We start from the raw sequence: 27,053 nt of genomic DNA, 5'->3' as shown, positions 1-27,053 counted from the left end.
GAAGAGAAATAGGTTATAGATCCACGCGGCAGAGTGAGGTTTTAAACTGTGGGAGGAGCCCCGCCGAACTGAGAGTAAAACGTGCATAGGATTGTGGCTGTCGGGATGTGTACCTCTGAGCACTTCCACTGCTAGGAAGGTATTGAGCGTCGTCGCTCTAATATGAATTTGTATAGGATTAAACGGCGAGACAAAAACAGCATTCCATCTGCAGCATTCTGAATGTAAAACCAAATGGTCTCCATGAAAGGTTTTGCGCTGTAATTTATATTGGAATTGTATAGGGTAGTTACTATGGAGATGCCTATGGACAGAACAGTTCTACTTTTGCTCCCAAAGGGAAACGTAAAGGGCCTCCTTTTTTAATTTTTTAATTCTTGGAGGCTTAGTGTCAGTCTGTACTTATCTCTATGTGCAAGTATCGCGCCCGCGCGCCTGCGCAGAAGCGAACTCCCGGTAACCAATAGGGCCGTAGAAGGCCGAGGTCGGCCGCGCATCGCGCGAGAATTTAACAGGACGGCGTGACAGAGGAGGGGGGGGGGTGGAAGGTAGAGGTGCGCCGCTCTTCCAGGCCTTAGAAGCGGTATTTGTTCCTCGTGTGCGTCACGTTGCCCCGCATCTTTCACCCTGTCTCGGGGTATCAGGTCAGTCCCGAAGCGGGTTGAGCGCTAAAGAGGCGGGTTAAAACTGGAGTCGCGTGAACCGTTCTTCCTCGTTTTAAAAGGACTCGGGTCGTTGCAGTGACGTCCGCGCATGCGCTTGCCTGGGCTGTGCCGCTCTGAAGAATAACGTTCAGCGGGTGCTGCGTCACGCGCGGGGGGGGGCCGGAAATGTGTCTCGCGGTCGTTCTTAAAGCTGAAGAGACGCGAGGCGGGCGCGTCACTCGGGTGCTTTGCTGGTCGCCTCGTCGCCCGCCCTTCTCTCGCCTTGTGAAGCGCAGAGTTAATGATACACAATATGCTAATACAATACTGATTAAAGAGCTGTTAACTATACAGTGGTTCCTCAGGTTAAGTACTTAATTCGTTCTGGAGGTCCGTACTTAACCTGAAACTGTTCTTAACCTGAAGCAGCACTTTAGCTAATGGGGCCTCCTGCTGCTGCCGCGCCACCAGAGCACGATTTCTGTTCTCATCCTGAAGCAAAGTTCTTAACCCAAGGTACTTTTTCAGGGTTAGCGGAGTCTTTAACCTGAAGCGTATGTAACCCGAGGTACCACTGTATTCTGCTTTTTATCCCAAGGAGCTGGGGTGTACGGTATATGGCACCACCACTGTTTTGTCCTCACAAACAACCTGCTTGGCAGGGGGTTGGACTCGATGGCCCTTGTGGTCTCTTCCAACTCTATGATTCTATGATTCTAACCCTGTGAAGTAGGCTCCCGGCTAAGAGATAATGGCTGGTTTTAAGATTATCCAGTGAGTGTGAATCTGTACCTGACTCTACCCAGCCTAAATCAGATGCTTTTAAAATCATCTGGCTCACTGGGAAACAACACATCTCAACGTTTCTACATCCGGAGAGCCCCCCCCCCCGGAAAAATCATGTATAACACAGCCATACGCATGTTTGCTCAGAAATAAATGCTGCTATGTCCTGTGCGGCTTGACTCCTGAGTAAATGTGCGTGGGTTTTGTAGCATTTCTTGTTATCCATTAGGAGTGCAATCCTAAGGCAGGGAAAATTGAAACCAAAGTTGATTTAACTGCCCACCAGTGCCCTGCCTGGCTTGTGGCAATGTGGGGGTTGGATAACTGCTTTTGTATTTTTCTGTTTTGTGGAGTATTGGGGGGGGGGGGAATCCCTACTATTGAAATGGGTGGGGATGGGGAGAGAGAACATTTCTGAGCAAGACTAATTGTGCTTATGTGGTACGCAAATAAACTGAGAGATCAAGGTGAGGAAGCTACTAACAAAGATTAGAATTATTCCACTGAAACCAGAATAAGCACTACATTTAATCATTTTGGGGTATGAGGAATTCTTTTCGACCTGGTGTGTATCTCGAGGAGACATGCTGGGAAATGTGCATAAGAAACAACACTTGCCTGTTACAGTATGACAGTAGGTCATCAGCTAGAAAGTTTGTATCAGAATCAGTATAATTGACTACTAGAAGCATTCCCAAGATCCACAGTAAGGCTGTAATTCAGAGCACACAACATAAGATCTCAGGTTCACTTCAAGAAGGATTATTGCTAACCAATGTTTATGTGGATGAAATAATGTGAGCAAATTGATAGTATCCTGGAAAGATGGAAGTGTTTTTCTAACGCAGTAAAACTGTCTTCACCCATTTGGATGTCACAGAAAACGATGGTTAGTGAATAGTACCAGTGAGTGAAGGAGGGAAACTGCTCCTAAGAGGACTGAAGGTATGTGCAAGGCCAAATGATAAATCATGGTTGGATGGTGCATCTGAATTGAACCTAAGTGTTCTTGGGGCAGAGGTTAGAAAAAGAATACAAACTGTAAAATTGACATCTATTTGCATAGCTGCTTTAATGATTCTCTTTGAAGCTAGGCTACTAATTGTGCAGTGGCCTTTTGCCTTAATTACTTGCTCAACAATAGGAAATTGCCTTGGTGAATCATTCCAAGGTCCGAATTGTTCTCAGCATTCTTTATCCAGAAATCACCATCCAAATATCTTTAGATACTCACAAACAAGGCATGATTGCAATGCACATATCCTGGCTTATTGTATCCAGCAATTTATTATCAAAGAAAACTTTGTCTAACATAAAAGCTGCATCCTACTTTCAGACATGAATAGATTAACCTATGAATTTGTCGTAATCGTTTATTAAAGCTTTCATAACTGCAAGAGAGCAGTTTCCAGTATTGCAGTATTATAGTTTCCAAGAATTATGACATGTAGATGTTGCCTATATTGTGGTTCTTATACATCTGTGATTAAGTGTGAATTAGCCCTATGTATGGTGGTCAGTACCTTCTGTTTTTAGAATAAATTCCCTATGTTCATTATGTGGTTAAATCCAGTACTGACATTTTGGTAAGCTAAAGATCTTAGTGGGAGAGTTGTACCTATGTTGCATTTCTGCCCTAGTAAACACAGCATGATCTCATTTGTCATTGGAAACTATAATTGGAAACATGTTGACCTTAATCATCTTGAATAGTCAGCTCATAGCAGAAAAAGAGCTTCACTCCTCTTCCATGTAGAAGTACTCATGTTGTAGTCTGTAAGGTCTCTCATCAAGATATTGCTGTATTTTAAGATGCAGGGGCTTTTGTCAGAATGATTATTGCCTGAAGTAGTTATTATAGCTGTTGTTTTTTTGTTAAGACATTGTGCACATAAGAAGCAGAGTGCAAATGTATTCTCCTCTGCTTGATGAACAGCCTGTTACTTCTCTTTGAATAGCCTCTCTTACAGCTGCAATCATATACTCCATTGCCTTAAAATGATAAATGAAGCTTTCTTCTGAATAGACAGATATCAGATTGTACTGTAGATTACTTTTTAAAGTCGGCTCTTGTGATGGTCTTTAATTTCTCTTTTTCTCTCTCTTATGACGAAACTTGCAGAGAACTTTTTTTGAGTGGAACTGACCTGAGTAACCATTAGAAGGATCTTTATATTATTAAGTGCTATCTTGACCACTGCTATTAATTTTGCTTTAAGCTGATTTCAGAAAGCAGTGCCTCAGTGGTGCAAAAGGGCCATAATATGAAAGCAACCTATACTACTGATGTTTCTGTGCAAGGGTTGCATTTGTAAACAAAATTAAGGAATTTTTAAAATAAAAATAAAGCTTTAAAGAATTATTGAATGAGAAATGGTTAACATTTATTTATTTTCTTCCCTTTATGGTAAGGTCCCAGGGCAGGTTACAGCAACATTAAGACATAACATAGCAACACAAGAACAGTTTAAAACCACTTTGGTGGATTGTCTAGTTCCCAGTGTGTTTAGAGTACCACCTTCTAAGTAGAGGAGAAAATGTTTCTACTAAGCTTCTGATTCAATAAAAAGAGTACAGTAATGCATTCACATACTTCACATTTGTTGTATGAGGAAAGCAGGGTAAGAATTCTATAAAACTTTCCCATTTAACATTGTTCTACAAACCTTAATGTTGTAAAGGTTCATAGGATTACAGTATAATCCCATGAGTAGAAATAATAATAATTTCATGTTCATTTTCAGGTGAGAGGGTGACAGAAATGGAAACTGAAACTGTAAGAAGTAAAGCCATGGAAAAAGAAACCACTGAACAAAGAAAGGAACGTGAAAAAAAGAAAAGATCTAGAGTTAAACAGGTGCTTTCAGATATAGCAAAGCAAGTAGACTTCTGGTTTGGCGATGTCAATCTTCACAAGGACAGATTTCTTCGAGAACAAATAGAAAAATCAAGAGATGGTTGTGAGTTAATTAATTTAGAAATAAAACACATTGCTATCATGTAACATCTGGAAAGAGAATCTTTTTTGGTTCATTTGCTTCTTGCTGCTAAGAACCAAAATAGTCTACGCTATTTATTATGCAGACTTTGCTTTAATTTTGTCGAATGTTTTTATGTGCATCTATAGAAGTGCTTCAGAGAACCAGTGTGCAATAAATATTCTGCTGTGGGTTCTTAAAGGGATTTTGGTGACTACTCCCACTATCATTATCTGTAAGTTTGTGGAAACGAGCATTGAAAAGTATCATAGAGTAGAAAATGTCAAGTACAAGGGAAGCAGCGGAAGTTGTGTGGGGATGGCGAGGGTTGCATATCACAGTAGAGGGTGGGATATAAGATGCAGGATGTCCTACCTTATTCCTGCATCGCAGAAGGTTGGACTAGATGACCCTTGGTGTCCTTTCCAAATCTACAGTTCTTATGATTCTAATTGCAACATGTTTATTTCTAGATGTTGACATATCACTTCTGGTTTCTTTTAACAAAATGAAAAAGCTAACCACTGACAGAAAATTGATAGCACGTGCAGTTAAAAGTTCATCTGTGGTAGAGGTAAGTATAAAACCTTGTCTTTTGGTTTTTGTGTCAGTCTGAGTGCAAAGAAATATTGAGGGAAAGAGTTCCCTAATTGCTTTGTTTCTAATAATAATAATAATAATAATAATAATAATAATAATAATAATAATAATAATAATAATAGTTGGATTTAGGAGGAACTGACTTTCCCAATTTGTTTGTGTCTTATAGTTGGATTTAGAAGGAATTAGAATCAGAAGACGACAGCCACTGGGTGAGCAGCCTAAAGATGTGGATAGTCGTACAGTATATGTGGTAAGATATAGCTAAATAATTATGAACTCTCTTTCTTCTCTAAGTTGAACTTCACGTTTTTCATTTAGCTTTTTCTCTGCAGCTTCTCCTTAGCAGAGGCTAATGAAATATTGTCACGGTTTTTGATACTTTTTGACACTTCCGTAGTTTTGATCCAAAGCTCCTGGTGTCTGTCAGTTGGTGCATTCAGCTTTTATGTACATGGTTTGCCCAACCATTTTGGGCAGCATATTTTGTTGGGGGGGAGGAACAGGTCTTGGTGCATAAAAATCTATTTCCACCTATCAAATGAATAAGAGTCCATACAAATGAGGTAACTCTTACACTGAAACAGTTTGCTGGATTAAAGAAAAAATGTTTAAAGCCCTATGCAGATGTGTGCATCCCTTTACATTTCTCATGTGAGGGCGAGAACAAGGTGTTGGCTCACCTTCTCCAGCACAGGTTAAATTGCATGAGAAGCCTCCATGAATAGAGATAGTTCTCTGTTGCAGTCATTCAGCTCTAGTGCATAGTGAGTGCTGTGTCCAGGTCAAAATTGGACGTAGAAGAGCCAACAAGCCTGACCTAGCTTGTCTTGGCCCAGCTGCAAGCTTATTTTGGACTGGGATACCTTTGTTTCAGTTATCTGCACTCTGGTAACCTGAAGATTGGATTTCTGCATTATGTTGTATGTGGGACTGCTTTTGAAGACTATCAGTTTGTGCAGAATGTACCAGCTGATAGTTAAGTAGAACAGGAAGGTGTGAGGATGTAGCATGGTTGTCCTACTTCACTGGCTGTCAGTTGCTTTTAACCTTCAAAGCACTATGCAGCTGAGAATCAGGTCTTCCTGACCACTGCAACCCTTTTTTGAGACGTTTCTGTATTACACATACAAAAGAAAAGTCTTATACAAGTCTGCTAATCAAAGCATTATTCTTTTGTTAACATTCAATTACAACATGGTTTACTTGGAAGCTAATTTGATTTGTGGATATCCATTTATTTAGTGTCCAATTAAAAAAATTATGGAAGCAAAATAGCTTATGAAAAACACAGCCACTAAAAAAAAAATCTGTAGAATCAATTACCCCCAAAAAGAATGCAACCTGTAGTCTTTTTCCATTTTGATGTTAAGCATATACAGTGGTGCCCCGCAAGACGAATGCCTCGCAAGACGAAAAACTCGCTAGACGAAAGGGTTTTGCGTTTTTTTAGTCGCTTCGCAAGATGAATTTCCCTATAGGCTTGCTTCGCAAGACGAAACTTCTTGCGAGTTTGTTTCCTTTTTCTTAAAGCCGCTAAGCCGTTAATAGCCGCTAAGCCGTTAATAGCCGTTAAGCCGCTAATAGCCGTGCTTCACAAGATGAAAAAACCGCAAGACGAAGAGACTCGCGGAACGAATTAATTTCGTCTTGCGAGGCACCACTGTAGTAATGTGAAACCATGCAAAATACATTATGTTAAATTACTTCTTTTGATCTGCAACTATGAAGAATGCATAGTGTTAAAAGCCTTGAACATGGTTCTTTAATCCTGGTATATAGGACAAGGTCTTTTGGATGGAACCAATCTATGTGCTGCCTATCATGTTGTTGCATGTGGGTTTCTAAGGCTTAATTTAAACTTTTATGCAGGTACTTATAATTTCCATAACCTTATTTCCTAGAAGGAGCTTTGAGCAATGATAATTCACTTTTGTTGTCTGTAGCTCTTTCTCAGTTCACCCTCTTGTACATGTAATAATAGTTTCATAATTATGCATCATAAGAATGGGGACCTGCAATGTTAGCTGATGTGTGAAGAGAGCCTATCTTTCCTGTGAGTGCTGCTCTCCAAATGTCAGAGTCTTAACTACTCTTTACAATAAAAAAGACAGCCTTAGCAACCTAAAATGAGCCTATGAAAATAGTCATGTTTATTAACTTCATTGTGTCTACTCTGAACAGGACTGGAATGAATTACCTCCCAAAGTTCTTTCATGGTTCACCCAAATTGTGTTAATCGGACATTAATGCATACAGTTAAAGTAATGGTTCTTTTATTACATTCAGTAGCTTGAATATATATACCCATAATTTGCTTTTCGCTTTTGCTGTAGGAATTGCTTCCGAAAAATGTCAATCATAGTTGGATTGAAAGGGTATTTGGGAAATGTGGCAACGTAGTTTATATCAGTATCCCTCGCTATAAGACTACCGGAGACCCAAAGGGATTTGCATTTGTTGAATTTGAAACAAAGGAACAGGCAGAAAAGGCAATTGAGGTCAGTTGTGAACAACTTGAAATAATGGATTACTGTGTTACTATTTAGCTTCATGTCTATATACAGTTTCAACTTCTGTATTCCTATGTTTTACTTTTTAACTCCTTGTGTGGTTATAGCTATTTAACTTCAGAGAATATGTTACGGGCTCTACACTGAGAATTTAGAAATACAAAATTATCTGAACTCATCTGTAATTTCTGGAAACTTTACAAAGACATATATTAATGTGTCTTATCTTTAATTTGTGAAATTAACAAAACAGCAAGTTTCTTACCCTGGTGGTGGACTTAAAATGTCCTGGCAAAGAATGTAAACTTCATTAAAATACTAATTTATACTTCATCAGGAAGATTATGTTTTCTTGTATTACATAGTTTCTGGTTCCTTCCCAATGGCAACCATATTCTGTCCCCTTCATTTTACTATAAGGCCAGCATGAAAAATTCATTGCTAAAATTAACTTTCTGTCCAACCTTATGCATATATACTCAAAGCTAAGTCCCACCAAATTTAGTTGGCTATGCGACACATTTAGTGTTGGGAAGTTTACATCCTGAATCTTTTGAAATGCTAAACTTCACCATGCTAATAGTTGACAAAGAGCAGTACATAGAATATACTTGTATCTTAGGTTAAAGTCCTATGCATGGGAGTAAGCACTTCCTACATAGATTGCCCTGCATATTTATTCTTTAATTCAGTACATATCTGTGCCAGAAAGTGGGTATTTAAATATAATTCAGCTTAAACCCACAACATAGAATCATAGTAGAGTTGGAAGGGATCACAGCAATCATCTAGTCCCTGTAATTCAATAATCTTTTGCCCAAATGTGGGGCTCAAACCCACGACCCTGAGATTAAGAGTCTCATGCTCTACTGACTGAGATACTTCCCTGCATCTCTTCATGATCTTCTTTCAGCTAAAAGTAACCAATTAATATATTTCATGTAACAAATTCAAGTTCCAAAGGTATATAGAGGGGCCTCTGTGGAAAAATAACTATTAGCAGTTAACTTACATTCTCTAACTTTTGCATTTAAGTACTTGAATAATCCTCCAGAAGATGCACCAAGAAAGCCTGGGATGTTTCCCAAAACAGTTAAAAACAAGGTCGTTCCTGCATTACCATCAAGTGATTCCAATGTAGTTGGTGAGTAGAAAGGTGATAGTTTTATTTGTGTCCATCAAGTATTTCTATTTTACTTCTGTATCTTCTGTTAACATTGTATGGCCCAATGTTTTCCAATCCATGGGCGTAGCCAGGATTTTTGTTAAGGGGAGCAGGCCTTTCGTTGCAGGCGGGGGGAGGGGACCTCAGTGAGCTATGAGCTATATTGATTTTTATTGATGGGGGCAGCTGCCCCCCCTTGGCTACACCCATGCTCCAACCTTTTTTGTTTTAGACTACTTTCCAGTTATAAATATAAATCATTTTTTCTGTTAAACTGGAGTCATTTTGAAAGGTATCGTAACTTTACAGGGGGCCCATTGGTTATCAATAGTGGATTGGTAGAGGATAGTTAAACCTGCTTAATCCCATTGAAACTAGTGAAGTAAAAATTAAATACAGCTAGGCTGATTTGGATGATTTCTGGATTACAGCCATGCAAATATTCAGGGTAAATAAGATTATTGTGGCAAATTTCAGGAGAAGCCACCTTAGTCAATTTTAGCAAAACCAACAAAGTTATAATGGCATAAGCTTTCATGGGCTTCAGCCCACTTCATTAGATGCATGAAGTGATTATGTAGTTATTTAAGATGTTACCAGACCCTTTCTTTGTGGGTTTTTAGTATCAGTCTTTCATGAAAATATCTTACTTTATTTAGTTGTTCTTGTTCAGCACTCCTTCTAAAACAAAACCCATGATACTTCGTCTCAAACTCTGATTTTCCTAAGTTGGGATTGTGCTGACTCCTGGAGTTAAATAAGTGTGATATACCTTGTGATATTTTGGGTTATTTAGGCCAGTCAATCTTTCTGCCTAACAGAACTCGCAGGGTGAGGCTAAAATGTTGTGGGACAGAAAATAAAAGATAGTCCTCTATACTGTGCTGAACTCCCTGGAAGCAAAGTGGGAGAAACTTGTAATAATTGAAATACAGAATGTCAAGACAGATATTATTCACTTTATATAGAAGAAAAGAAGAAGAAAAAGAAGAAGAAATCCAAAACAAAGAAGGAGAGTAGCCAGCAACCAACTGCAGAAGCAAAAGAATTAAATGTGGGCATTACTACAGAACACACAAGTAGGTCAAAGAGACACAGGACAACGTCTGAGAGCTCTGAAATGGAAGCATCAGAAGTCCAACGGCCTTATTCAAAGAAAGAGAAAAGGAAGTTTGATAGAATGGAAAGCTCAGGTTCAGGAGAAAGTAGACCAGGAAAGAGGAAACGATGCCACTCTGGGGATGGAGAGGTGTCAGTTGTAAAGGCGAAGAAAACATTTCAGAAAGATGTTCATTCTACAAAAGAGGAATCTACAGAGGGACCAGAGGATCCCAAAGGTAAAAGGCATATCACCTATTTTTAAATTTCACTGAAATATCTGACCAAGAACAGAGATTTTGGGTAATATACCGTATTTTTCGCACCATAGGACGCACCGGACAATAGGACGCACTTTGTTTTAGAGGGGGGAGAACAAGAAAAAAAAAATCTCCCCCTCTCTGCCCAGCACCCCTTCAGTGAAGCGGCAGGAGGCGCTGCACAGAGAGGGGGAGAACTTTCCCCCTCTTGTTTTCCCGCTCTAAAACAAGGTGCCGTTTAAGGTGCGTTCAGGCGGCTACCTTGGAAGCCTGGAGAGCGAGAGGGGTCGGTGTGCACTGACCCCTCTCGCTCTCCAGGCTTCAGGTTCCTTTCGACCTGCTCTTTGGGGCGGGGGAAGCCCACCACCAGCCCCAAAGAGCAGGTCAGGGAGCAGCGGAGAGGCTCCTGCCATAGCCGCACGTCACCTCTCCAGCCGGGAGAGGGTTGCGGGGCTATGGCTTCTTTAGCCCCGCGCGCGCTCTCCCGGCTGGAGAGGTGACGCGGGGCTGGAGAGCCCCCCGCGACCCTCTCCTGGCTGGGGAGGTGACGCGTGGCTATAGAGGCTCCTGCCATAGCCGCGCGTCACCTCTCCAGCCGGGAGAGGGTCGCGGGAGGCTGCTTTAGCCCCACGCGCGCTCTCCCGGCTGGGGTGGTGACACGCGGCTATAGAGGCTCCTGCCATAGCCGCGCGTCACCTCTCCAGCCGGGAGAGGGTCGCGGGGGGCTGCTTTAGCCCCGCGCGCGCTCTCCCGGCTGGGGAGGTGATGCATGGCTATAGAGGCTCCTGCCATAGCCACGCGTCACCTCTCCAGCCGGGAGAGGGTCGCGGGGCTATGGCGTCTTCGCTCCATAGGACGCACACACATTTCCCCTTCATTTTTGAAGGGGAAAGTGCGTCCTATAGAGCGAAAAATACGCTAACTACATTGCTGAGTTTTGTTTGTAAACAGTGGGAGAAAATGAAAGCTTGGTGGTGTAAATGTAATTCAGTTTAAAACCTGAGGGGAGAGTAAATTCAGACACCAGGAAATAATTTTAACAGCAGAACTATATTTGGATAAGTAGCAGACAAGTAAAAAGATGCTTATTCAAGTGGTAAGATTAGATGAAAATAAGGGCTTTGTAAAAGTTGGACATTGTTGCTTACCTGCCATTGTTAGCAATGTATTAAAAGCTAAAGTGGGGTGAATGAGGATTTATTACTACTTAAGATGCAAGACCAGCTTGCACATCTATGATTTGTTTTATTTGTATTTTGCAACTTATATAGGCCATGATTGTAATAAAACCTCTAAGCAGTTTATACAAAAAACCATAATATTCCATGACCTATGGAAAGAACAGCTGGAGAAATGCTGTTGCTTCTGTGTTTCTACCTCAAATGCAGATTGTGGTTTTTGCATATATAAGATGCCTACAAAAAGTCTATAAAGATGTACCTCCCAGTTTTGGCCATCTGGAACCCTATGAGTGGCAGGCAAGACTCTGTTGGTAGGGCTGCCACTGGGTGATGCTTTGTTGATGTTGGTGCTTTACATGGTTTTTATTGTATACACGGATGGATGTTGTAAACTTAATTGATATTTTTTATGAATACATTACAAATATTTTCAGAAATAAATAACTTGCAGGTACTTCTTCGTAGGAGTAGTGGTGCTTTTCCTGGCGAGGTACTTGTCTTCTAAAATTTATGAAGAATTTAAAAACATTCTGGTTTACCCAGGCATTTAATGGCTGAAATGTACTGTTCCTGAAACCCTTGAAATTATTAGCTGTGAAGATATGGCTGTTTTAGTTGTAAGAGAAAAACAAAATCCTATAATTTTTTTTAATTTTGCTTGTTGCCCTAGGCTCCTTTGGGAGGAAAGATGGGATAGAAATTTAATAATACTGTAAAGTAATATTTAAACATATACACAGTATTGTAGGAGGGCAACCAAGATAAAGGGGCCTGGAAATTAAGCCATTTGGGGAATTGGGTATGCTTAGTCTAGAGAAGAGAAGACAGAGGTAACCATCTTCAAATATCTGAAGGGCTGTCATGTAGAAGATGGAGCAAACTTGTTTTCTTCTGCTCCATGGGGTGGAGCCAAATCAATGGCTTCAAATTACAAGAAAGAAGATTCCCAGTAAACATTGGGGGAAATTTCTGTCACTATAGAGCTGTTAAGTGGAATAGACTACCTCAGAAGGTAGTAGCCTCTCCTCCATTGGAGATATTTAAACAGAAGTTTGTTGGTAATTTTTCAGAAATTCCTTCGGAGTTAGACTAGATGACATGGGGTCCCTTTCCAACTGGGTTATTCTATGAACTTATTTCTTCAGTTCAAAGTAGAGTCAGTATAGTATAGTATAGTAGTCAGTTTGCTAGACTGTTTGTTAAAGTGACCCAGAATCAAACCCCTGGGAGGAAAGGCACTAAAGTATTTATAACTAGCTGTTCTTTGCTTGTTAGCTATTTCTTTTTGCTTTTCCACTTAGAAATTTCCACTGAAGAGGAGAGAGAGGTTGGTGATAAGAAAGATACATCTCTTTCAAAATCTAAAAGGAAACATAAAAAGAAACATAAAGAGAGACACAAGATGGGAGAAGAGGTCATTCCACTGAGAGTCCTTTCAAAGTATGTTAAAGCATTTTTGAATCTTACTGTATTGACAGTAAAATACAGTGTTGGACTGCTTGTAATCCAGAAGCTGCTGTTTGGCTACTTCCCAGATTTGAGGTAGTCTACACAAGAACTGTGTTTTAGTGCTCTTAGGTACTAACTCCCCATGAGAAAAATTATTACCTGTCAATAGTGCTGCTTATGTGTTTCCATTCAACTTTTTTTTTTCAGTTCAGGAGTGTTGCTGCTGCAGCTTATATTTTGTCACACAAACTAGCCAATTAAATAAAAACTCCTCTGCTGATGCAACTTGTTTTACATTTGTAAAACAAATCAATTTTCCCTATTATATCACTGTGAAATTGATATTTGCATTGTATCGTGGATAGATGAAATGGCTTGTTCTCTTTTTAAAAAAGAGTTTCATGTTTTAAAACAAGCTTATTGAACCTCTTTATCCTTTTGAAATGCTTACTTTTGTCATTAACCTTTAAAATCTGTGTACATTTGAGTGACTCTTATGTATATACTATCAAATGGAGGGGGGGAGGTACACCAGATCCTTTGCTAACAATTTCAAAGAAATCATTTTGAGCAGAGGATTGAGCCTAAAAGATTAGATGGCCATTACTTCAAAGTTTGTTCCAGTAAAGATTTTAAAACAGTTTGTGAGGCAGTGAAAGATGTTTGAAAAGGTACTGAGCATAAATGAAAGAATTTGAATGTTTTCTTCATTCTGTGCAACACCTTTTTAAATAGCTGTATCCAATTGAGAGAAAAAATTCTCAGGCACATTCAGCCAGTTCAACAGTTATACAGCACTACAAATTAAATAGGATAATTTGTTCCTGTTGAAATCAAAGAGATGCCGATCTTCTAAGCTTTGGCTGGGTTATGACTCTTCAGAAGTTGATAGAAACTAGTTTTATTATGCAGTTTTAGAGCAGTCATTCTTATTATACATGTTGCAAAAGCACATTTTAAAAAAGAGTAAAATATAGGTGAATGGAGTCGATATCAAAAGTAAATACTTCTTTATTGTCACAATTCATACCAAAGCTTCATAGGAGCAATGGCCACATCTGTATTAATTCTTATATCCATTAATACCAACAACTTTGTAACTTAATATTCCACATGTTTAAGAAAGCAATTTTCTATACATAGCCTTTATCTGCATGGCTCATAGTCCATCACCATTGCTAAAGTGCAATTCCAGATTTCACACAACAGACTTGCATGTCAGCAACGGTAAAGGGTTACAGCAATGAACACATCACACATAGAAAAGACCTACTTTTTCCTTTTGACCAATAGACCTTTGACATTAATGACAGTAAAATGACTTACTGTTTGAAGTCTTGCCAGTTAATCCCTATACCTTATTTTCACTAGAGGGAAAATATATTTTCTGATTGTGGAATCCTGCAGTGTTAAAACATAGAAGCACTTACTTTAAAAATAGCTGGCAAGTACCTCCAAGTTAAAGTACAGAAAATCCTTCAGGATGACGCTTGAACTCGTAATCCTATTTGAAGAAGTTCCACATGCAATAAATATAATTCCATATTTTTGGATCTTTTGCTAGTAAATAATTGAGTAATGTTCAGGAAGGTGATTAAATAATTGAGTAATGTTGAGTAAGATGATTAAATAGGATTTGCCATCACTAAAATATGAAAGCACTTTTTTAAAGGAATAAAACAAGTACTTCCACATTAAAGTAGTGGGTGGTCCCTTATATTAGGTGATAATTTTTCCTGTGAAAGAAAAAGATAGAAGTCATTGCTTTAAAAAAATAAATCAAGCAGCTTTATTTTAAAATTATATTCATAAACACTTTCCTGCTATAGAGATCAAGAGCATTGTTCAACAATCTTAAAACACAAAATAAGTTATAAAATTATAAAGACTATACATAAAAATCCAAAGCAAATAATTCACAATTACCTAGTTTTAAATTCAGTACAGTTCTTTTAGCACACTGACTGAATCACTGTCAGATGTGACTTCTTTGAACAAACAAAAGCTTACCAACACAATTACAGAATTATTGTTCGAACCTTGCTCAGTCAGGGACTACATACTGTGTAGTTTATTGCCTGCTTCAGGCTGCAGTTCTAACTGCATTTGCTTGGAAGTTCGACCCACTGAGATAAATGAGATTTGCTTCCAAGTAAGTGTGCATGTAAGTGTGCACAGACTTCTGTTTTCTACTTCAGTCAGTGTAGCAAAACATGCTTTTCTACAGAAGCAGAGAGCCTCTTGAAACAGGGCAGGTAAAGCAAGTTTTCTCTAGAATATCCTGTTACAGAGATTCTGCACACCTTGCTGGAACATGGATTAGAATATAGCAGATATTGCAGTCAAGTAAACAAATGTCTGGCAGTGGTTCTTTCCATGATGTTGAATTGAACAATACAAGAACACTCAAGTTACAAACAACTCATGCTGGAGTTGGACTCACCTCTGCCAAAACATGGAAGCACTTACCTTTTTTGTACACACAGAAAGCACCTCCATGTTAAAGTAGAAGGGTTCCACATAAAGCAGCACCTTTTGCTACCCAAAGCATTAAATATAGCAAATTATTTAGTTTTAATGTAAACATAATATTTGAGAAAAATACTTCCCATTTTGCTTACTTGCCTTGCTCATTCGCTTTGGTGTTTCTTTTCGTTTTCAGCTTCCTTTAATAAAGTGTTGCCCGAGCTTCTATTTATTCCATACTTCAGCAAAGCTTACCATTGACCCTTTATCTCAGAGTCATTAGGTAGATCATTTGTTATTTAAAGCCCTCTCTCAGTGAATGTATGTTCCTAGATGGGACAGAATCTTTATTTTTCTTCCTCTCTCATCCTGCCCTCCTGGTGTCATCATCAAGGATTAACACTATTACCCCAAGATACCATCTTTTTAAAAAACAAAATAAAACCCATATCTGCTTATTTGATAGCACAGATTAGGTTAACAATGAATCATTCTCTCAATTGTACTATCCCCATTGTGTTTCTATCAGCAAGGCTCTAGCTGTTTGCAGAAATATCTCCATGTTAAATGAATGTAAATATATCATTTGGTTCCATGCTGGGCTTTCCTCTCTCCTGCATTTGAACAGTAGGAATGTTCCTGTCTTCATAGATTTGGGAACGTTCTAGTTAGTTTTTCTCACTTTTTAAAAAATAGTCAACTGGTTAGCAAAGGCAGGCTGACCAGTCTTTGTGCTTTACTTTTACATTTTTGGTGTTAATCTATGATACATTGATGCCTTTTACTGTAGAAATGTACAAAGTAATATTTCATATTGAGGATTTTTAAAGTTAATGCATAATTAAACTCTGGGTATTGATCCTGAGTATGTACTGTTGCTTAAGAACCTAAGGTTAGGCCAAGGTCTAGCCTAGCGGTCTTTGCCATACTCTTAGGAATCAATCGCTAATGGATCCACTGGAAATTGATCTTTATGTCATAGACTAGCTAGTGGCTGCTAATAATTTATTAGTAACTGCTAATCTTAAGAAGAGTCAGACAAAAGTCCCATCTTGTCCAGCATCCGGTTCTCACAGTGGTGAACCATATGCCTATGGTAAACCCACGCGCTACTAGCCATGGTTGCTCTGTTCTGTCTTAGCATCTGGTGGACCACTGTGAGAACAGAATGCTGGACTACTGTAGTTTGGCTCTTTTCATGTCCTTTTGACAGGAGTGCAACAGTACTCTCACCATTTGTGTTACCCAGTAACTCATGTTCAGATTTGTTGTTTTTTTTATTTCTCAAAATACGGTAGATCTCTTGTCACCAGTATTCCACTTTCTTTTCTGCTAAAAATAAATTTAGGTTCAGAGATCTGCCCTTCATTTTCCACCATGAAGATTGATTGATGCAATCTCATTTCTGTCCTTTAGTACATGTTTTGACTTGTAGTTCTAAGGTCCACCCCAACCCCTATTGCTTTCCCGCTTTGCTTTTTAATTATTTATTTTGTTCTTAATGTTTTTAGCCACGTACTTCTCTAATATGCTCCTCAAATTCTTCTTTTTGCATCTCTTATTGCCTTCTTGCATTTATTTTGCCGCAATTTGTGTTCCATTTTGTTCTCATTTATGCACTACTTCCATTTTTCTGAAAGAGTCCTTCTTGCCTCTAATAAGTTCCTTGACTCCATTTGTTAACCATGGTGGTATCTTCTTGACTGTGTCTTTCCTTATATGTGGTATGCATTTGAACTGAGTTTTGTTATTATGGTTTTTAAAAAGCATGATCCACCAGTCTCTTTACTTTTTGAATTATATTTTTTTGAAGATAGATTTGTTTCTGATCATTTTAATTAGATTTCTTTATAGAGTGTAGAGCTTGTGTATTTTTCATACTTTTTAATTCTAATCACTCTAGAAATGAATGGATGCAGCTGAAGCAAGAATACTTGGCACTACAGAAAGCCAGCATGTCCTCTTTGAAAAAAGCAATGGCCCAAATAAAAACATTGACTGCTGGAGAAATGGAAACAGATGCCTGTATACCTAATCAACCTGCAGCAAGAAATGGAAAATGTAAAGAAAATTGTGAGGTTCCTCATAGCTTGTGCTTATCCTTAACAGAAGAAATTGCATGCCAATTGTAGTTTAGGGATTTGGATATTAAGAAGAATGTACTGTAGTGTTTTCCTGGAAGCAGAAAGCAGATTAAGAGGGGGAAAGTTTCAGATCTTGAAAATTTCTGTAGTTCACATTATGCAAAATTGATTTACTTTAATTAGTGCCACAGACTTGTGAACAGGAGAACTTGTGAAAAGTTACAAAAACTGAAGAATAAACTAGTGTTCAGCATCCAAGATCAACCTTTGGGCTTTAGAACCAAGAGGTTGCATATCAGTACATGAATTTTCTGGCATTAGGTTTCTGTATTCTGTGTAGCTAGGGTCCAGCACTACTCAGTGTATACCCATTGAAATGACTAACTTGGGTTCATTAATTTCAGTGGGTCTGCTCTAAGTAGGGCCAACATTGGATACAAGCCAGAGGTCTCATAGGTTCTATTGAAGAAATCAAAGTACTGTAGTCAATATTACTGCAATTATCAAAATAAAAAATAAAAAATTGAGAACGAAATAAAATTTGTGGCTATGCTTCACTGTAACAACCCATTTCTGTATGAACTTTGTGAATAGTTTCTTTATTCACTGCCCACTGATTTAGAAGAATCAAATCTATCTAAATTCACTTAGCATTCAGAAAGATTGCCTAAATTTTTTTGCAAAGTGAATTAACTATATTGTTTTAATTAATGTTCATTGGCTGTATATGCAGTACAAGATAAGAGTGTTAACTTCATAAGAGCACAACAATCAGGTTGTGAATAAACAACCTTAAAGTAGTTGTTTGGCTTTGTATGTGCTGATAACTGGAATTAATGTTACTATTGATATACTGCTCATTCTTATTACTTAAACTGCAGGGTCTTTACTTGTCATGTTGAGGCATGTTTTGATGCCACCAACAATTATATATATACATATATATATGTCAAACTATTAAGAAAAACTTACCTGTTTCTCCAAAATCCAGCTTCATTAGAACCAACCAGAAATGTCAGAAAATAGCTGATGAGTTTTTCCAGAACTTTTCATCCACCTAAATATTTCACAAAGCAGGGGATGAGGAACAGAGGGGGAAACAACCAAAGGTTTTTTAGTTTAGTTTAGTTTAGTTTTGAGTTTTGTTTAGACTCTGTTTCCAAATGGAAAGTGCAGACTTAAATTAATTGTTGCTAGATGTTGCAGATATCATGTTATACCTAGAACTGATTTTTAAAAAACATGTTTTGAAAATAACACTTGACTGCTACTTAGATCTGTCTCACATTCTTTTCTCTTGGACTGCCTTTGCTTCTTATAGAAATATTCCTAGTAATATACCCAATATAAAAAATATACTAAGAGAGGTATTGTTCTATTTTGAATTTGTCCAGTGGTAAATTGTTACAAGTGAAATTTTGATGAATGCTCTCTTCCTTTTCAAACAGCTTCCCAGGATGGTTCAGCTCCTGTTGAAAAGGTTCACACAATGGGCCCCCAGTTTGAGGGTGGCGTAATAGTCAAGATCATTAGTGCTGAGCCCTTTCCAGGCAGGAAGCCCATCAAGGTAATGCCTCTATAGCCTTTGGGTAAATGCTATAATTTGCTTTGAAATCTTTTGAATATGGAATAGCATTTCAAAAGGTCAAGGTAACTCAGTTGTACAGCATCTGCCTAGCATGCGAAAGGTCATAGGTTCAATCTCCAATATGTGCAGGTAGAACTGGATGGGACCCCCTTCTGAAACCCTGGAGAGCTGCTGCCAGTCAGTTACCTGCTGTTGCTGCCCTACAGCTCCCATAATCCCTCACCACTGGCCATGCTGGCTAGAACTGATGGGAGCTAGAGTAAGGTTACCAGATTTTTTTCAGTGAATCCGGGGACACTTTTCAACTTCAGTAGGAATGATAGGATTTTGTACGGAGGCTGATTTGTAAATCCACAGCTGTCCCTGGGAAACTGGGACACCTGGTAACCTTAAGCTAGAGTCCAACAACATGTGGAAAGTTGACTACCCCTGGTGCAGACAGTTCTGAGCTAGATATACTAGTGGTATGCCTCTGTATAAGTCAGTTTCCTTTGTTCCTAATTCTGATCGCCAGCTAGGTGTGCACATGCCTTGTATAACACTTGCTAAAGGATTGTTTAATTGAAGAACCAGGCTGAGAAAATCTACATCAGAGCAAAATAGATTTCAAACTATTTTGGTTGAGGAAAGAGCTTATCTGTAAAAGTTGTTTCTATTGGTATGGCTTCCCCACCAAGCCTCTATAGCTCAGTCAGGAGAGCATGAGACTCTTAATCTCAGGGTTGTGTGTTTGAGCCCCAGATTGAGCAAAAAATATTCCTGCATTGCAGGGGTTGGACTAGATGACTCTCATGGTACCTTCCAACTCTACAATTGTGATGCTATGATTTTATGATTTACTGATGGGGAAACAAACCACAAGTGCAGGTTCAAAGGTATCTTAAAGCCAGTCTTTGGTTTGTTTCTTCCTCAGCACATTGAAAGGAGCAGAGGAGGAGTGAAGCACACACAAACAGCAATTTATTTAAAACTTGTTTAAACTGACATGCAATCCTGGCTTTCATGTTGCAGTAGTATTTTAATTCTGCCCCTTAAAATTTAAACATTGACCTTGTTCATACTTGTAATGAACTTCACAAACTTATGAGTGCTTTTTGTTATAGTCTAGTATAGACAGCTGGTGTGGAACAACAGTTTAAAATTGAGCTACAGAAGTCTCCAGTTCAGATATTTCCTCTGCTGTGAACTCATTAGATTGCTTAAAGCAAATAGCAAAGTCTCTGTCTCACCCCTCTACCCTGTAGACTGCAGCATGAGAATGATAATACTGACCTATATTTACATAATTGTTGCATGGCTTGGAACAAGATAATGTATGTGAAGTGCTTTCATTATTGTTAAGTTTTATGATGATTTAATGATTTCTCTGAGACAGCACTGAGATGCGTCTTTGAGAAAGATAAAGCCCTAACCTATCCTTGTTGTTTTGTAGCTTCAGGTTTATCATCTTGGCTATTAGCAAGGCAAACTTGACATTGGCATCTAAATATTAAATGTCTGTCTGAGATTGCTCATGACAGCAATATGGTCATAGCTAGAGATAAGAGGATACAGTGGTGCCCCGCAAGACGAAATTAATTCGTTCCGCAAGTTTTGTCGTCTAGCGAATTTTTCGTCTTGCGAATCACGAAATCCCATAGGAATGCATTGAAAATCAATTAATGCGTTCCTATGGTCAAAAAAAGTCCAAACAAAGCCAAATTTGGTACAACAACAGTTTATTAACTGCTCTTTAAAGTCACACATACTGTAAAGAGCAGTTCAAAAATTGAAGGGAAAATAAATTAACTTTATAAACAAAACATGTCTTTGTTTTTAGACAAAGGAAACAAAGTCGCGAGACGTTTTCGTCTTGCGAAGCAAGCCCATAGGGAAATTCGTCTTGCGAGGCAAATCGAAAACGGAAAAACCTTTCGTCTAGCGAGTTTTTTGTCTTGCGAGGTACCACTGTACTCTTTATTGTATCCACTTCTATTGGTGAATTATAGCATGCTTTAAAGGTTCAGAGCTGTAAACCAGAGTGTGTAGAGTATTAGAGCTGGATTGGTAGAAGATATCTAGATCATGTGGCACTAGCATGACAGATTTTTCTCTTTTCTTTTTGCATTTTTTTGCAATCACTATTCTGTGGTTAAGTGTAATTGTCAACCCACCCTCCCTTTCATGGCTCATGAATGGTGCTTCCAGATAAGTGCATTAGGAAAGATATTTCTTTGTTCGTGACACATCAGTGATAATAAGTGAAAACAGTTAATAGTAGAGATGTATTTCCTTACGAGTGTGGTATATGAGCCCTGTGAAAATGTAGGAAAAAATGCTCCCCACCATGGTAAGTAGAGAAAAGCACTGCTTGCCTTAATTCTAATGGCTTGTCTTGCTTGTGTTGCCACAGGATATGTTAGCAACATTAGCTAATGTTGCTTATGTTGACCTGCTGGAAGGTGACATAGAGTGTCATGTGCGGCTTAAAACTCCTGAAGATGCACAAACTTTATTAAAATCACATAAAGAACTACAGACGAAACACAATTGGAAACTTGAGGTCCTTTCAGGTAAGATTTATTGTTGAAATTCACTGGGTTTGTACATGCCTCATCAGTTTTATGACTATTTCAATATTCGTTGAAATTGTGATTTGTATCCTGTACCCCCCCCTCCAAAAAAAAAAGTATTCTAAATATAGCTAGGGTCATAGAATTTTGGAACCAAGTTTTTCTGCCTATATAAGTGGCTGGGTAAGAAATTATGAATTTCCATCTGGTGAAAAAGCCCATTAAGGTTACACATCATATCATGACTTTACTTCTCCAGAGGTGGTGGACACACACCACCTTTTTGTTGCCTTTTTACTACTGAAGACTGGAAACATGGGTTGGGCTTTGCCCACTGAGCACACTCACATCAGTCCATTTTCTGTCTTCAGCAGGACAGACATTTTGTGAAGTGCCAGTCCTTGAAGGAGCTTTTCAGTCTGTAAGCATGGACAAAAGCCTACTACTGTGTTTGCAAACAGCTGGATTGAGTCCAGTGTGTGTTAAACAGGATATGGTATATCATCAGCAGGACATGGTTCCCCTTATTCTGCATCCTCCTCTACTCTGTTCAAATTATAAGGATTGAGAGTGTTATAAGAAGTGTATGTCATAAAGTTCAGCTGGTGGTGTCTCTTTTCCTTTAAAATTTTTAATATATATATATATATTAATATTCTCATTGATAGAAAGCTGAGACATAAAATGATGCATCTTTTATCTTAACGAGATCTTTTTTCTTTGCATTAAAGCAAGTGTGGAAAACCTTTGGCCTGCCTGATGTTGCTGAACTACAACTTCCATCAGTCCTGTCAAGCATATTTAATGACTAGGGATGATGGGAGTTGTAGTTCAGCAACATCTAAAAGGCCAAAGTCTTCCCTACACCTGCATTAACATGTATTTCATTTAAGAAATAAACTGTTAAAAGTTAGCAACAATTGTGTTTTACAAAGTTGTAGAAAGGTGGTTGTATTGATATAGCCAAGGAAACCGAAACATCTTCCTTCATACATATATAACACACAGTTACAACATTCTTGTATTCAGGGGATCATGAACAACGATATTGGCAGAAGATCTTGGTGGACCGACAGGCTAAACTTAATCAACCAAGAGAAAAGAAGCGGGGTACAGAGAAGGTAAGATAACCAATTCAGAACTCTGGATTTTGTGGGCAAGCATCTTAACTCAGATTTATAAAACTTAACTTGTTTTATATGGATAAGGTCTCGGATTCAGTTTTTTGAAACTAGAAATGGAGCTGTGATCTTTGAAAGCTACTGGCGGTCTGTATAGAGAGCACTGGACTAGATGAACAAACGGTTTTACTTAATAAAAAATGGCTTGATTATATTCAAGGGGAAGGGCTCAGTGGTAGAGTATTCGGTAAACTTGTGTAAGGACTCATGTTAAATGACCTCTGAAAGCACTGAGCTAAATATTAAGAACAGTATAAAATGCCTTAAACATAAAATATAAAGGTACTGAGTTAACTTTTGCCACTGAGAATAGATAGTACTCAGCTAAATGGACCATTGATCTCACTTGGTATAAGGAAGCTGCATGTATTTCATATTATGTCTGTTCATTTTCATCTCCAACAAAGGCTAGTGGTGTAGCTGTGAAAAACTTTACATGTAAACATCACTCCATTGACTCCAGAAGACTATATCAGATCAGGTTAACAAGCATTTTCTTATTCATACACCTCAAGGTAGCTCTTCTATTTCTGGGCTTTGATACGTACTCTTAGTGAGCTTCCATTAGTTTAAAGGTAAAGGGACCCCTGACCATTAGGTCCAGTCGCAGACGACTCTGGGGTTGTGGTGCTCATGTCGCTTTACTGGCCGAGGGAGCCGGCGTACAGCTTCCGGGTCATGTGGCCAGCATGACTAAGCCGCTTCTGGCGAACCAGAGCAGTGCACGGAAACGCCGTTTACCTTCCCGCCGGAGCGGTACCTATTTATCTACTTGCACTTTGATGTGCTTTCGAACTGCTAGGTTGGCCGGACTCCATTAGTTTAGTGGCTCTCAAATAGTGGAGATGGGTTGGAAAAGCTTTTATTGACAGGACTTACAAGAAGGAGTTAAATGCAAGACTGATATAATGTTAAGGAGTAACAAGTTCTTTAAAAGAGAAAATTCTAATGATACTGTTTTTGGATAATTTTTAACCACGTGATTCTTTAACAAAGAGTATTTTACTCTTGAAAAAGTAATTTCTAGAACAATTTTCTGTTAAGAATATTTTATAGATTTTAAAAGCTTGAATCAGAACATTTAAGGCTGTATACGTTATTAGAGCCCAGCGGTCTGATAAGTCTTGAATCTTATTATTTCACATTGCTTTAACCTTTTTGAATATATGCAACTAAAATTCTCTAGGAAACATTGTGGTGTTAATTATCCTTTAATTTTTTGCATAACCATTAACCACTTGAGTGTTAATGGTTGGTGTAAAGCCTTGTAAATTATCATCTTCCTTTTCATGAACTGCAATCCTGGATTTACCCCAAGGAACTGGAGCCTTTGTTTCTGTCTGCTACATTTTGTATAGAAGAGAAATAGTGTTTTGCTTGCCTCCAGTTACTGTGTCCTTCCTTATTTCAGTGCAAATGCATGCTTGGCAGTTGGAAAATAAGGTGGAGTTCCAATAATTTGAGAATATTGAACAGTTTCCAAAGAAATCTCATAACTTATTTAAAAGCAAGGTTGCTGTTATGCATTTGAATATAATCTTGAAAGCAACAGTACAAAATCCATACATCCCATCTGAACCCATATCTCCCAATAACTTTAAGACACAATAGAAATTATTTTATCTGTACCCTCTTTCCATAAGTAAAGTAACAGTTTTAACCATTCATGTGTCCCAGTGTATAATATTGTGAATAGCCTTAACCTCCTGGTACTTTCTACCAGAATCCTTGAGAGTTCCTTAAGCAAAGAACTGCAGATTAATTTACACAAGCAGTATTATCAAAACAAACTGTTAAATTGCAGATAACAGTAGCAGCAGCTAGCTGCCATTTTCCTATCACCCTCTTCTGTCATCTTGCATCTCTTAAGAAACACCCATTTCATAGCTTATAAGCAACCATTTAAATATTAACATAGCAGACATTTAATAAATAATGCTGGTATTTGATAGATTTGGAGAAGCTTTTTAGGAGTTTGATTTTGTATATTGATATTATTAATGTTCTAGCAGACCTTGGGACTTTGGGTCACTGTAATGCAAATATAAATAAAGCAGGTGAATTTTTAAAAGCTAAATACTTTAATTCAGTGTTTCTTGAACTTCATGAGTTGCTCCTCCTTTCTAGATACTCCTTCCCTAATGTGGCATTAGCACTACTGTATCACTGGAAGGGTTCTGAAGAGCATCAATCCTATTCTGCCAACCTGAGCCTTTTCTTGCCTATACAGTGGTGCCCCGCAAGACGAATGCCTCGCAAGACAAAAAACCCGCTAGACGAAAGGGTTTTCCGTTTTTCAATGCGCTTCGCAGGACGAATTTCCCTATGGGCTTGCTTCGCAAGACGAAAACATCTTGCGAGTCTTGCGATTTTTTTCACTCCCCCCCCCCTTTTTCTAAGCCGCTAAGCCACTAATAGCCTTTTAGCCGCTAATAGCGCTAATCCGCTAATAGGGTTGCTTCGCAAGACGAAAAAACCGCTAGACGAAGAGACTCGCGGAACGGATTATTTTCGTCCTGAGAGGCACCACTGTATATTCCTATTTAACAGAAACTCTTGAAACAACCATACTTGATTTACAGCAGTGTTGCATGCTGTACAATGTTTTTGGAGTCAGATGGTGGGGTTCTCCTTTTGTAAAATCAAATTTTATAAAGGTAGAATTTGGACTGATTTAATTATGGACAAGAACTTGCACTGCTGCGTTTACGTACATTGAACATGTCTAGGTCCTACAGTACATCCATGAAGTCCTTTATATTGAGAGTTTGCACTAGAAGAAATATTGTCTAGATCATACAAAAAAAGAAAAACTGAGAGAACTTTTCCATGGAAACGTGTTCTGCAAAATCTTGTTTCTCAGAACTCCAAATGTCATTTCAATGGCGATAACTTCCCTTGGTTTGCTTGGGTGAAGAGCAATAGAGGATATAGTAAACTCTGTGCGGTGGAAATGTAGCCAACTGTATAAATGTCAGTCTCCTATATTGCACCATCCACTTTTGTCTTTGGCTTCACCCAACACTGGAATGCACCACCCACCCCAAAAGTGTGTGCAGCTGTCAATGCAGGATTGCTGGGACAAAAAGAAACACACTAGCTAGTCCCCCTTTTTGGAAATATTAAATCCCCTAGTTACCTGGACCTGACTCCAGCTGTGAGCAAAACACACTGCTCCCTTGTTAGTTGGAGAACTGTGTGAGGCATGATTTGGCCTACTGTGCCTTCTTTATCCCATGTTGTTCACAAAGCTTATCAGTCATCTTCTTTGCTTGTATTTTACATCAATGCATGCTCAGACCACAGGTTCACATTGGCATAAATTGTAAACTTTGTATGCATAGCCCATAGGTGGGGAACATGTGGCCCTCCATCCATTGGACTCCCAACTCCCGTTATCTTTGACCCGTGGTGGTTCTGGCTGGGGCTGGTAGGAAAACGCACTGGTAATCAGTAAAGCTTGCATAGCAATGGTGTCACCAATGCTCCCTGCCTCATCCCCATCAGGATGCCACATTTTGGACCAGTTGAAGTTTCCAAACCATCTTCAGAGATTGGATGTCAGTCATCTTGTTTTTCTAAGAATAGCGGTGCTTTTCCTTAAAGAATTTGAATGTTTGAAATCCTACAGCATATCTTTAAAATGAAGACAGTTTCTAAAAACATCTTATTACAACCAGTTGCAACAGGTGAAGGTAGAATGCAATGAAAGAACACATTTTCCACCAAAGTTTTTTTTTATTTTAAAAAAGCAAATATTTTAAGGATACAGGATTAATGGCTGAATAGCCCCACTGTGTTTTTGCATTAGAGAAGTACCTTGCTAATTAAATGTTACAATTCTGAAGAGAAACAATGAGGATGGTGTTGTCAAAAATAAGATCTATGGCTCTAAACAATTTAAATGTCTTCCATTGAAATAAAGGGAATTAAAAATTTCTTAACATTTGCTCAGTCTTTTCCAGTATCAGCAGGGTTCTACATTTGTTTTATGAAGGTTATAGTTGCAAATGTTGGTTTGAGTGTTAATCCTCATCTTCTCTGACACATGATAAATTAAAATGACAATACAGTGTAATTAGAAAATGCTCCTTGGTCTTTTTTTCTTCTACAGCTGATTGCAAAAGCTGAAAAAATGAGGCTAGCGAAGACACAAGAGATAAGCAAGCATATCCATTTCTCTGATGACGACTAAATTCATCTAATTTACTTGTATGAATTGCTGTTTAGAAAAGAAATTAAACTGTTCTTCTGAAGAAATGATCTCTTTGCTTCGTAATATTAAGGGACACAAATAAAGACACTGTGCATTCCTGTTAATACAGTCATTTGAATTGCTACTTGGCCCTGTTTTATAATGTATTAAGCAAGCTCTTATATGTATTTGTCCCAGGTTTTTTGTACAATGCATTTTTAAAAACTAAAGTGTAAGTATGATCCAAATAAAAAGGCTAAATCTTCATAACTGGTATCTATTGTTGAAATAAAGGATGAGAGTTCTGATACTT

At 38.5% G+C, this 27,053-nt stretch overlaps 1 protein-coding gene across 8 annotated transcripts; it reads left to right on the top strand.

Moving 5' to 3' along the window:
* The first annotated feature begins 71 nt into the window (after positions 1–71).
* Positions 72–27,053, top strand: LARP7 (La ribonucleoprotein 7, transcriptional regulator). 8 transcript variants are annotated; one of them, XM_081208110.1, is made up of 13 exons: positions 72–139; positions 4,175–4,390; positions 4,882–4,982; positions 5,178–5,261; positions 7,345–7,509; positions 8,557–8,665; positions 9,655–10,023; positions 12,527–12,665; positions 17,044–17,213; positions 18,673–18,791; positions 21,205–21,364; positions 22,394–22,485; positions 26,660–27,053. In XM_081208110.1, exons 2-13 carry the CDS (start codon positions 4,192–4,194, stop codon positions 26,738–26,740), a joined length of 1,788 nt encoding a protein of 595 aa, XP_081064236.1. In that variant the 5' UTR covers positions 72–139; positions 4,175–4,191; the 3' UTR covers positions 26,741–27,053. The 8 variants fall into 8 exon arrangements, with proteins under 8 accessions (XP_081064236.1, XP_081064240.1, XP_081064235.1 ...); XM_081208114.1 differs by lacking the exon at positions 72–139 and adding an exon at positions 463–644 and having other exon boundaries at positions 17,044–17,201; XM_081208109.1 differs by lacking the exon at positions 72–139 and adding an exon at positions 463–644.

Source organism: Podarcis bocagei, assembly GCF_964188305.1.
Source record: "Podarcis bocagei genome assembly, chromosome: 9".
NCBI lineage: Eukaryota > Metazoa > Chordata > Lepidosauria > Squamata > Lacertidae > Podarcis > Podarcis bocagei.
Note: the sequence above shows the minus strand (reverse complement) of the source record. Positions and strands in the feature narration are given on the sequence as shown.

Bases quoted from the DNA above. Each gene is read 5' to 3' on its own strand.
- LARP7 (XM_081208110.1), top strand. From the start codon at position 4,192: ATGGAAACTGAAACTGTAAGAAGTAAAGCCATGGAAAAAGAAACCACT. The intron at 21,365-22,393 runs GTAAGATTTATT...TCTTGTATTCAG, and splicing joins GAAACTTGAGGTCCTTTCAG to GGGATCATGAACAACGATAT. The intron at 22,486-26,659 runs GTAAGATAACCA...TTTCTTCTACAG, and splicing joins AGAAGCGGGGTACAGAGAAG to CTGATTGCAAAAGCTGAAAA.